Source organism: Osmerus eperlanus, chromosome 15 (assembly GCF_963692335.1).
Source record: "Osmerus eperlanus chromosome 15, fOsmEpe2.1, whole genome shotgun sequence".
Lineage (NCBI taxonomy): Eukaryota > Metazoa > Chordata > Actinopteri > Osmeriformes > Osmeridae > Osmerus > Osmerus eperlanus.
Genome location: NC_085032.1, coordinates 8,655,271 through 8,668,202, shown reverse-complemented (window position 1 = coordinate 8,668,202; position 12,932 = coordinate 8,655,271). Strand labels below are relative to the sequence as shown.

The 12,932-nt window shown below is 47.2% G+C and overlaps 1 protein-coding gene across 1 annotated transcript in view; it reads left to right on the top strand.

Annotated features, from left to right (window-relative positions):
• Positions 1–12,932, top strand: part of dlgap1b (discs, large (Drosophila) homolog-associated protein 1b) — an 81,145-nt gene that overhangs the window by 45,590 nt on the left and 22,623 nt on the right. The window contains 2 exon segments of the mRNA XM_062479849.1: positions 2,417–2,594; positions 4,498–4,774. Of these exon segments, the coding sequence (XP_062335833.1) occupies positions 2,417–2,594; positions 4,498–4,774 (455 nt within the window).

Below are 12,932 nucleotides of genomic sequence, written 5' to 3'. Positions count from 1 at the left end.
AGAATGCACCGCTGCTCGTTGCAGATAAAGAGAGCCGTTAGCATGGTATACAATTTTCTCACCGTGGTGCTTTTGGGAGATGGTGTAAGGTTGTATTTTCTATTCTTTGTTATTTTCTCTATCTTCATGGGTCAGCATTTAAGATGTTCATTAAGCTGTGATTATGGAGCCTGTTTCGCAATTAGTCCCTTGTTTACAGCCTCGTTGTGTGTTGTTTCACAGTTTGCGGACACTGTGCTGAAAACACAATGCACATTTCCCTGTTAAGTAAACCACGTAGATAAAACCAGTCTAATAATTGGCAGGGGAAGTTATTTACAGAGAAGGAGAAAGAGGGGGACGGGGGTAATAGACAGAAAATGACAGCCATTTTGACAGTCACAAATTTTCTCCATTCGCCTTGCTTACTTCAGACAAACTCATTTGTTTATGCCCCAGATTTAATTTTGTAATCTTCTTTTCTTTTTTTTGTCCAGACCGGCAATAAAACTTCCCTAATATAGTAATTACTTCTCCTCTCCACCCAATCTCGAACACACTCAAGACTGGACTAGACTGGATGGAGAGAAACATATGGGTGAATGGAGGAGGCTGAAGAGGGGAAGAGAGGAGGGGGAGGCAGAAGAGGGGAAGAGAGGAGGGGGAGGCAGAAGAGGGGATGAGAGGAGGGGGAGGCTGAAGAGGGGAAGAGATGTGAGCAGAGGAGAAACGCTGGAGGCAGGAAGGACAGCAGAGTTGAGGTGCAGGGTGGAAGGGAGATGGGAGGAGGAGGAGAAGGAGAGAAAGGGCGGCAGAAGAAAGACGAAAAAAAGAGAAGGGCGTAGGAGCCGAGAGGAGGGGGCAAAAGAAAGGATAGTGTGATATGGAGGGAATTGAGAGGAAAGGAGGAGAGGAAGGAAGAGAAGGAGAGAGAGAATATGCCTACGGTAGTTCTATTATGGATCAGGGTACACATCATGGACTGCCCGCAGTAGCAGTGCGGTGATGTGTGTGTGTGTTTGTGTGTCTCGATGCTGTGTGCTTGTTCATTAAAGACGACCTTGTCCAAGCAGCGGGAGGTGAGTCTTGACCCAGGATACCGCGACCTGCCTGCAAGGTCACCATGATTACTGCCAGGAATAAGTGTGAGGGAGAAACTCAATAACACTCCCTCCATGTTGAAGTATTAGTCAGAGGAGGGTGGGGAGAAAGGTTTGCTTGGCGACAGATAAACCTCTGGTCTAATGTAGAGGAACAGTTGGTACTCTCTATTAGGCATTGACGTTGTAAGACATAGTTTCTTATCTGAAGAGCTGAGTAATAGGCAAATGCTACTTCAGATGCAAGGATGATTATTATAATCATTTTATTCATTTTTTTCTGTGTTCTCTATTCAGAACCTCGTCCAGCCTCTTCTTCCCTCTCTTGAATCGTCCCTCCTTCCCCCACGTTTTTCCTTCTTCTCCATCCCTCTCTCCCCTCGTTGCATCAGTTCGTCCTCCTCTTGCAGCCCGTGTTTCATTCATCCAAGAATGAGCAATCGAGTTTGTGTCGCTGTGGTAAACCCCGTTTTATTTTAAGGAAGGCATACATAATTAAGGCAAACTGGACATGGAGGGAAAGAGTCATAAATGTGTGTGTGTGTGTGTATTGGGTTTGAGACTGAAGGTGGAGTGCAGCAAACTGCAGACTCTTTTTTATCGCTGTTTCTCTTTCTATCTCGCGCTGTTTCCAGCGCTCTACCTCTCACGCATACAGCAGATCGCATGCTGCACAGGTGTGAAGATGCTTGGTGAAAGAGCCCACCTGCTTGTTGCCTGCAGGGGCAATCTAATGAGCTCCTGTTTCATGTCTTTACGTGCTTGTGTGTGTTTGTGTGCTTATTGTGAGGGTGAAGGCTACTGCTTCCTCCTTCCACACACACACACACACACACACACACATATCTGCCCATGTACTCCATATGCATCGGAGTGCGGCCCATTTTTCGCTGTTCTGGCCTGTGGAGTGAATGGAAAGGTTTTTCAAGGACATCCAAAGATTCCCAGAGTACATCCAAAACCATTTGTTGTGCAGACATTAGGGGTCGTTCCCAAGTGATTGAAGATTCAGAGGAGCAGTCTCTCACTCCTTTGGGTCCGTACTATGTGCATGGCTAGATTACCAATTTTCCCACATGCTCCCTCAGTCTTTTGTTAAACCTTTTTCACTCTCTCTCTCTCACGTCGTTGCTTCTTTTTTGGGTTTCTGCGTACGCACCGACGCTCACCCTTTCTGCTCTCCCTGATTCCTGTTCTCCTCTGTCCTTCCCTCCCTACTCTCCTCTTCGTCCCTCTCCTCTTTTTCCCTTCTCCTCCTTTCCTCTCCTCTGCTCTTATCTCTTCTCCACTGCTCTTCTCTTTGTTCCTCCTCTCCTTCCCTTCCTTCCTCCCTGCAGGATCTCCACGGAGCACTCTCCCAAGCTGCAGATCCGGAGCCACAGCTACTTGCGGGCGGTGAGTGAGGTTTCCATCAATAGGAGTCTGGACAGCTTGGACCCAGCGGGGCTGCTGGCCTCACCCAAATTCCGCTCGCGAAACGAGAGCTACATGCGAGCCATGAGCACCATCAGCCAGGTTGGTGCCCCGCTCGACTCCCCTCACCCCCCTGCCACCGCCGTCCCAACCCTCCACCTCCCAACCTCCTTCTCTACGGACATGCAGGGGGGAGGAACTCACCCCGGGCCTCCACACCAACATTAAAACAAACTCCAAATAGCCATCTGGCAACCACCAGCCATGTCAATGGGAGACCATGTCCAGTTTCAATGGCCAGTAGTCCATTTTTATAACATGGCCCAACGCCTCTCTGTTTTCTCCGATCTGCTGATCAGATCAATCCAATTCAAATGTCCTTAATTAGAAAAGAGGAAGTGCAGTATCTCTCTCTCTCTCTACCTCCTCCTCCCCTCTCCCCTCATCCCCTTGCCCCTGTCCTTCTCTGGAACATCGAATGACATACTTCAGAAAGACTCAACCCAATTAGGCATCCTCATTAGTGATAAAAACAAGGCTTAACTGCTGGAAAAAAAACACCCAAGATGGAGGGAAGCAAAGGATATGCAGAGCAGGAATACCATGATAACAGGCACACAGATTCAGGCTGTAAAACAGTTTCCTCTCCCAGACCATCCCTTTGAAAAGGGAAGGTGACTTATGTCCAGCAATGCACTCTCATACAATCAGCCTCCTCATTGTTTTGAACTTAATACCTACACTTAACCCCGACAAGGGTTACTTGAAAGCATATGAAGACCCAGCTGTCAATGCTCGAAAATATGGTAGGATTGTATGTATGTGTATATATGTACATGCATACATATGAAATGAAAAATGTTTGGGGAACATTTGTTGTTGAGACAAATGTGTCTCCAGCAGTGGAGGGTGAAGGCGGGTCACGTCTGCTCTCGTTTGGAGTTACGAGGAGCTCCAGTAGTGTGGTCCTCTGGGCAGAGAGGGGGCCAGAGCCACAAGCCCCCCTTTCCAGAGCAGATGGGTGGGGGGGAAAGGGAAGAGACGGGCTGGGGGAAGTAGCCAGTCGGCCCTGTGGGGAAGGGACATGGCCTGGACTGTGTGGGTGGATGTGTGTGTGTGCGTGTGTGTGCATGAACGCAGCAAGGCTTCTCATCCGATGCAATAGGAGAGGCCCAAAAAGCTGACAGACTCCGAGTTCTGCTCTCCACACCAATCACATAACACGTCCACCCACCACACATGCTCTGCTGCCCTCACCCAACACACTCAAACACACGTTGCCTCACTAGATACGTGCCCCCAATTCATCCCGTCTTCTCGAGAGGAGTCCGTCTCGATGTCTTCACCCCCTCCTTCACACCCTCTCTCCTCTACTCACTGTTCACCTCCTCCCCTTATACATCTCTCCAGCAGTTCATCCATCCATCCATCCATCCAAGTCTTCCAGACTATCAAATCCTAAATCTGTTCATCAGTGTTTTCTTATATGTCGATTCCTGTAGTTCTGTGATTCCCTCAATTCCATTTAAAAATCCCCATTCTGCTGAACATGCAATGCCCCCAAATGTAGTTGTCACCCTGCCAGCAGTCACTCTCCTCCTCCTTCCAGTAGATGCGTGGAGAAACACACTTCCCCCAAATTCACCCTAGGAGTCAACACCTGCCACCTGTAGCACCCTTAACAACCACGTCGGTCTGTCCAAATGGCCCGTTCGATTTCAGCCCCAGCACCTGTCGTTCCTCCCCCCTGCACTCCGTGCCCCGTGTTTGGAATGACCCCCATGTATCCTTGTCCTTCAAATTCCCCTTTCATCACTCGAACGTAACAGCTTTTCACCGTTGCTCTACTCCACCCTCCTGTGGAACGGTGGGCTCCCCAAGTGTCCGTCTCTCTAACCTGTGTCCCTTCTCCCATGCTCTGTCACGGCCGGCCCGGGCTCTCGTGGGCGCCCCCCGTCTGTTTGCGCCCCGTGTGCTCCCCCCCCCCCCCCCGCCCCCGGGGCAGGTGAGCGAGGTGGAGGTGAACGGGCAGATCGAGGCGGTGTGCAAGCAGGTGTTCAGCGAGATGGAGTCCCAGGCGGTGGACGCGCTGGACCTGCCCGTGCCCGGATGCTTCCGCATGCGCAGCCACAGCTACGTGCGCGCCATCGAGAAGGGCTGTTCCCAGGAAGAGGAGGAGGCGGCGGCGGCGGCGGCGGCGGGGGGGCATGGCGGCCACAGGATGAGGGCCATCTCCCCTCCCAGGTCCACCACCACCGTCAGGACCATCCAGAGCAGCACAGGTCAGTTCCCCTCTTCTCTTCCTCGTCACTGACTGGAGATATTTAGTCAGAAGGATCATTCCTGCTGTCTACAAGACTTCCTCGGGTCCAATATATATATCACATGAAGTCTCCATGCATTAGGAGGAACAAACGAAGGTTCACTTTATCTATTTGGTTGTCACAGTTTTCATGGAGAACACAGTATATTTGGGAGGTGTTGTGTACCTCACTCGTTCAGGGCCGGAAGGTCTTATGCAACATTACATGAACATACAGTATATGTATCATGTATGCAGTCTCTGAAATGTTTTTCATCTGTTTATGCATGGGTCAGCATTGATGTAGAATACCATCATTAGTGATAGATGTGTAGATACAAAACTAGTGAATAGATGGCCTTGGCACCTGTGTGACTCCTTGGGTTGAGAATGTGTCAGTCACAAGGTTTTCCCCAGTATAGAACCAACTAGATAGCTGGCCAGCTGGCTTGCTGTTTGGCTGACTGGCTGACAGGCTAGTTGTTGGCTGGCTGGCTGACTGGTTGTTTGGCTGGATGACGGCAGGGGTGAACTTTCATTGGCAAAAAAACAGACCCAACCTTTAAAGCACCTTAATACATCTGACCCACTTTCCGTCCCAGATACAATATGATAAATATTAGATTCCGCTCCCAAATCGACTTCTCTACTCGGTTTAAGAGCCTATTCACTCTCCACGGTGTCCCCAGCCGGGCCTTATTTTGGGCCCTCTTCTTCCTGTTTGGCATCCTCCACTAGGCCCTGGCCGAGCATTAGGACATGCAGTATTGATGTCTAGCGGAGCTGGCAACCCGATGAGACGCCCTCGCTCTCCGTCTTCTTACACATGTCATTGTAAGTCCAGTGAGTCATGGTTAGTGCCGTGTTTTTTTTCCCACCGGTCTTGTTTAATTATCCCGATTACAAAAACAGATCGTTCTCTGCCTCCGCTTGCTCGGCCAATGCGAAGTCACCGTCAGCGAATTAAGAGCATTTACAGTCAATTGTGAGGATGGTTGAAACCTGTTTGCTCGGATCCAAGGGCTCTCCCTGTGATTCCCACAAACAGTCATTAAGGCCCCCAGAGGAACCGTCCGTTTCCTCACAGAGGCTCGTAGGGTTGTCGCGGACGTTTTAGCTGAGATGAACACGAACAAGGTGGCGATGATCATCTCTTTTTTATGATGAGATGCTAATATTGAATGAGATGTTGGAGAGACGCAGGAGGGATGCGTGTCTCCTCTGGTTGTGGGGGGGGGGGGAGGGGGAGGGGATGAAGGAGGGTCTAATGAACGTCGCTCATTATACGTACGCGACCTGCATGTCTGCAGCAGCAGACGTCTGGGCTGCCATGACCGGACTGAGATGCGTGTCGTCATGGAGATGTGTCGTCGTGTGTCTCTGTCACGCGTAGGCGCGCGTGCACACACTCGTACGCACCGTTTCCCGTACCGTTGGAATTGACGATTAATATTCATTCGCGAGCGATGTCGAGGAACACCGTCATCCCCTAGACAGACAGACACAAGCTGGACACTGAGCGGTGTGTGTTTACATGTGTGTGTGTGTGTGTGTGTGTGTGTACGTGTGTGTGAAGACAACAAGAACAGCTGGCAAGCGTTAACTGCTGATCCATTTTGTGTCGCCATAACACCCGTGTTTCCCCTCTGTCGTTCTCGGCGATTCGATGGGCCGTGTTTCTGTCTCACCTTTGACCTTCGTTCAGCTCTCAGCTCAGGGCCTCGGATTCACATCTCAGGTAGGTGGGTACCTGTAGAGGGGTGAGAGGGAGAGAGAGAAGGGGGGCGGGGAGCGGGCCAGGGGGTGGTGTCAGTCATAACATTATTAGGTGAAGGGAAGCCCGATTGCGGCAGGGGATTGGGCCAGATTACTGTCATGGCTCTGTCTGTTTGTAATTCATCACTGACTCAGATCACCTCTCCTGAGTCCTCGGCACTACTCCCTGTAATTAATTTTCTACCTATTTTCTCTCCAGGAGAGCCTGTGCTTCAGAAGGAGAGGGAGAGAGAAACAGACAGACGTAGACAGAGGGGAAGAAACAAAGAGAGAGAGAGAGAGAGAGAGAGAGTACTGAAAGGGATGTAATTGATTCCTGTGGAGTGTCTAAGCTAAATATGCCAAAGACCTGCAAGAAGATTTCTTTCTTACCCCATTCTCTCCCTCCCCTTTTCGCACTCTGGTCACACACACACACACACATATTCCCAGGCAGGCTTTGAATGCCGTGGTGTGAAGCAGCCTGCAGCTCCGTGTTTAGAGATAAGAGAGAAAGGTGTGTGTGTGTGCAGCAGAGGGGGACATTTGCCCGATGAGCGTCATCAAAAAGCTGCACCGAAATAACTCTGTCCGTACCGTGCTGTTGTCTGGAACAGTCCATCCAGTGGCATATTAAACATGCAACCAACCAACTCAATGTGCAAAATAGATTAGTAGATAGTGTTCGGTTCCGGTTTATGTAAAAACGTGGGTGAGGGTAAATGAGACTTTGGGGAGGAGGAGGGGAGGGGGCTTATAAAATACATCACATATCACCGCTATCACTGTCTGGTTCAGATCTAACATAGAGGTTGGTTCATGCTGACAAGCTTGGACACACACACACACCCAAGGGGGGGGGGGGGGGGGGGGGGGGGGCTGAATGGGCCAAGTCAGTCAGATAAATACATGTTGCGGGTTCAAGCTAGCATGGTCTGCCTCTGCGTATCCCACAGTGCATGCTATACTTCCAATGTCCATTCTACTGGAAAGAGAAATGTGGAAATGTTTTCCTTTCTCTCTCTCTTACTCACACCCAGCACGCACTCATTCCATATTCTGGTCTCAAAGACACCAACAGTATCATTATGTGTGTTACTGGAAGCAAAGGCCAAAGAGAGAGCAAAGCATAGCCAAAAATGCTCTTGAGGTAAATATTCTTTCATGCCTTTCAGCAACTTAGTGGCGACACTTGAGTTTGACCTCACATAACACAAAAAGACCGAACCAGTCTCACCTTGTCTTCAGCACACGCACACACTGACCGACATGGATTTTGATGCTGTGCTCCCATACAGCCACAAACAAATTAACTTTAATGAATTTCACTTCCTCCTTTTCCTTAGGGGAGGCCCTCGGGAGAGTTCAGTTCACCTGTCATCAGACCAGGCCTTGTGTGAAACAGACAGATCAGGCTGACACACACACGTACACGTTCTGTGGAAACAAAAGTCGCCCATGTGCAGACAAAAAGCATTGGCCCTTCTATGGATACTGCTGGGAGACACATTGGGTGAAATAGCGAAGTGGATAAAGTTGGATGTGTTCCAGGAGGACTAGTGGGGCAGAAGTTATATCAAAGTAGGAAGCACTTATACATCCACCACCACCCCTAGTCATATTTTAACCAGGAGACTTCCGCCAGTCTCTCTATAGTTCAATCCCACCTGCGTGCCATTCCACCCAATAATTAAGGATCATTTTATATTTCCAGGCTGAATATAGAAACCAGAAAGGGCAGATTATCGTTTGATCTGTTCCCTTTGAAGGTGGAGTGGCTGACGGTGGCTTGCTCTCACCGACCTTCCACCCAGAGACGCACGTTAGCCCACAGAGCGGGACCTTGTTTCCCGGCGACAATGGGACAAGCCCGCCATGCGTGTTTTGGGAAAATCTGAAGCGAATCTCATCTTTAAAGCTGGAGAAAAGCCTAATGTGAGGATTTTCATCACTTTAAGCCCCTTTGGCGTCCTGGTTTCATCTTTCAGTTAACTTACTCTCCAATTCACTAATGTACTCTCCTCGACACTTATCCTGCGACTTAAATTCTCCCAGTACAGGCATGGTCATTACTTCTCCTTTGCACGCCAAGGCTTCTCCTACTACATGGATAAAAGGGCCTCAGTCTCGCTGCAAAGCCACATGCATAATAACGACAGGAGAAATATATTTCCTTCAATGCTTAGTGACCTTCAATTAAAGGGAAAGAACAGAGATATTAAGCCAGGGAAAGAAGCCATGCCGGATATCAAATTGCCTCGGTCAGTTGTTGACCTCACCACACTCTCTCATTCTAATCCTCTACTTTGAGTGCTGACTGTTAATGGCTCTTGTTTTCCCTGCTATATCTATTTTTTATAAACACTGTGCAGTGCCCCTGTGACAACAAGCTTGGACCCGCTTGTGGCTCCGCTAAATGTAATTTTGGAAATAGGTGGTTGTTTGAACATAAGAATTTTTAAAACAAGGTAAAAAAGATTTCACCAACATTTTGGTTTAGAGAAACTAAAAGTTCATTTGTATGTAAAGCAAGATCATTACTAGACTATATACAGTACAATTTTTCGATAATGATACAGTATGTGATAAGCCTAGACAACACTGCCCCCAGGAGTTAGAGTACCACTTTGAAACTTGTTTCTCAAACCCTAACCTCTGAAAAAGGAGATGGACCTCTGGAAGAGGAGATGGACTGTTGGTGATCTGTCGACTGTCTCTGAAGGAATGGTTGGAGAAAACTGTGACTTTGAAAGGGCTGTCTATTTGCTGCATCTCCTATAGCTTACCGTCAACAGAGACTTTCCAAAACGACGACTGCTGATGTCTGGATAAAACATTTAGAAAACAATTGTGTCTCCCTTTAAATAAATAAAAACGTTATGACAAATGTTTACCATAATGATACTACTACTAATGTATTCGGTCTGTATCTTCAAATATTTCATATTTGTTTACGAGGGAGCCTGTGTTTTATTTATTTTTTAAGTCAGCATACCCCAGTCTCCAAATCGGTCTATATTAACTTTACATTTAGGTAATTCCTTTTTTTTCTTATCATGCGCGTAACTACCCCTTTGGCACCCACTTGTGTGACTCAGAGAGCCTGGCGAAACGCAGTCATAGTGCACTCACATCCTGAAATTAGATCGAATATGCGAATGTCGTCAGAAAGGGAGCGGCGAAGAAAGCGCAGTCTGCCTATCCAAGTAGTTAGTGTGAATACGAAATATTTATGACATTTCTACAGTATATTTACAGTAAACTGTGCGGGATGTGTGACTACTGGATACGACTTTGTGAGTAGCGTATGCTTTCTTATTGAAATTAGTGTTACGCTGTTCCGTGTTTTTGTCCTGCGTTCAGTGGTGGTTCCAGTGAAAGTAGTTACCGCCCATCCCACAATCTTTCAGCTTACTCATGCTTGATCAGATACAATTTATATAGCCTGTAGGAATAGTATAGGCCTATATCTGATCAATCATTTACCACTATTGTTTAACAACAGTAATAGCGACAATAGCGGATCACGAAATAAAGGTTAAATAAAAATAAACGAGCAATTATTAATAATAACGTTTATTGGGTGTGCTTTGCCTTCGGCAAGGGCACAACCGTTGTTCTCTCACATATATATTATTATTATTTTATTTTTATTTTTTTGCCCCCCTAAAACTCAGTCAATATTTGGCCTACATAGACAACGTAGGTGTCAAAAGTTTCGTCTTGGTAGCGATTGAGTTGCTTCTATTGGAATTTATGTTCCGTTGCATGGTTTAGGCTCAAGTTAAGTTTTTGTGGCGAAAAGTGAAGCTAACGGTGGCTAATTTGCTAGCCACAGTCACTGACGTTACTAACGTCACTACGTCACTAACGTCACGAAAACACGCGTGACTACCTTTGGCAGAACATTCCTTTCGCATCTGTTAACTTGGGGGATAGCTAGGCTAACTATAGCTTTACTGAAAGGCAGCTGCAGAAACGCCACAAGCAAAGAGGCCAGGCAGGGTGATAACTATTTACTCATTTTACTTTGTGATATGACACACAATTGTGATGTGTAATGTACAGTATATGCTGATATTATTAAGGAAGTACATCTACTTTCGGAAACAGTAGTCTACTATTTCACTGAAGTATTAGCATCATGACATTAGCCTGTGTTGCCCGGGCAACACATACTACAGTGGTCTATGATGTAGCGTTATCTGTTTTCAATCGTTAAAATAAACATTACTCACATATACATTTTCGTTGTAGGATTTATTCTGACATTAGTAAACGATTTGTTGGTGAAATTACCATTACCTGTGGTTTCAAACCAGTGTAGCTCACTGCAACGCTGTAGCTTACGCGAGACACACTACAAAAACATCTACACTACACAGCTGTTTAGGAAGTCAAACGGCGACAGAACATGTTCGGCACTCCCCTTACTTAAATCAAAAGTCTATCTAACTACTAACCTGAACTTCATTGCCACAGCCTAAACGTTGTCAATCTGTTCATGAAAATAATTAATTTCAGTTTAAACCTTACAACGGAACGTTAAATCCAATTCAACCAACGCAATCGCTACCAAGACGAACACAGCAGTAGTCTAGTACTGTACCGTAGTAGTACAATTTACCGGGGCAGCTTCTCCACACAGGGCTATATCGCATTTTGCGTTGTTACTGACAATGATCGCTACCAGTGAGCTTTTTATGAATGAGCGATTTTCCACTAAATAAATGTCAAGCTTATTTACGTTTTGGGGGGCATATTTTCAGTTAGCAGATGGTACTGGTTGAATCGCGATTCCATCTTCTACTGCCAGGTCAATTTTTACACCGTTCTGCCAAATTTATTCGTTTTGATTCAACGATGAGGCTGCCTCTTGCAGGAGAAATGAGAAGACATCTATTTCATTTTACACTTCACTCGTATTTTCAGTTGTAAATGAGCAGCAAAAAAAAAATGTCATTCAAAATCGGAACCCTGTGCAACTGACGCAAGCAAGCACACCCTACAATTTCCCCAGAAATTGTACCCTCTCTAGTTAACAATATGCTTTACTACTGATCATTAAAATCCAATTACATTGAAAATACATGTTCACATGTCTATTTTACTGATATTGATCACCTATTAACATATATAAAAAGTTCTATGGCAGGTATATTATTTTCCACAACAATATATTGGATACCAAATGTGAGAACAAGTTGTGAACATACTGTGAATTGCATCTATTGCCATTTGTCCTTGCCATGGGGGAAAGTTGAATGCAACTCAACGTGGCCCAGAAATACTTGAACTTCGTCAGCACCCATCTATTTTAGTAGCTTATCTTGGATGTGGGATAGCAGGTGTGCAACTAACCAACTGTAGGCGCCTGGCATAGTATCACAGCCAAGGTCTTGGCAGACCTCTGCCGGTAAGGTAATGGGGGGGGGGGGGGGGGGGAGTCCAGGAACTCCAGTGGGAAGCCATAGGAGGAGAGAAACAGAGAGGGGGCAGGTTAACTGTGCTTAACTGGCACCCCCTTCTAGGAAACCAGGTCAGCCAGGCGCCGGTTGCTGGGTTTGGGCCGGATAGGACAGATTCAGGGTCTTGAGTGACACGGGATATGTCACCCCTTCTGCCCCTGCCGCCCGAGGTATCTGTGACGGAGTCATGCACGCCATTCACCCCCAACAGGATCACTATGCTGCCCGTCTGCCCACCCGCCATCTATTTAGGGCCAGTCTTCTAGAGACTGTAGGCCTTGACATGCCTGGGATTACCACCCGCCCCTCCACGGAAACACCCCTGCTGCCCCTCCCACCCCCAACCCCCCCTGTGTTGATACAACCTGGTTACAGTCAAAGGACCATGTGCCCTAGGTGGAGTTTCCAGCACAGAAGAGGTCTGGGGTACAGGGTTTGGAGTGTCATGGTTCATGGATGGATTGATGGTAATAGATGATTTGTCTCAAATATAATGTGTTTGTGGGAGTTTCTGTTTGTGAATGCGTGTATAAGAGAGACAGTGTGTGTGTGTGTGTGTGAGACCTCCTACGTCAGTATTAATACAGAGGCTAGTTCATGAGTAGACACAGATGCCTGAGGGGGCCTACAGCACTACAGCACATCAGCCTGTTTCTATGGAGAGCAAGACGTTTAGCCCTGCCTCATATCCTTTGGCTCCTCACAGTCTCCCTCTTCCTCTCTTTCTCTTCTCCTCTCTCCCTTTCTCTCTCTTCCCCCTCTCTCTTTCTCTCTCTCTCGCTTACTTGATGCTCAGCTGCAGATGGCTCATATGACAATCACGCTCTGTTTTGAAGTGAACACTGTCACAGTGTGTGCTGTGGTGAAAGAGAGGTGTCCGTAAGCCGTACACCAACAGCTTCAGTCTGCTAAATA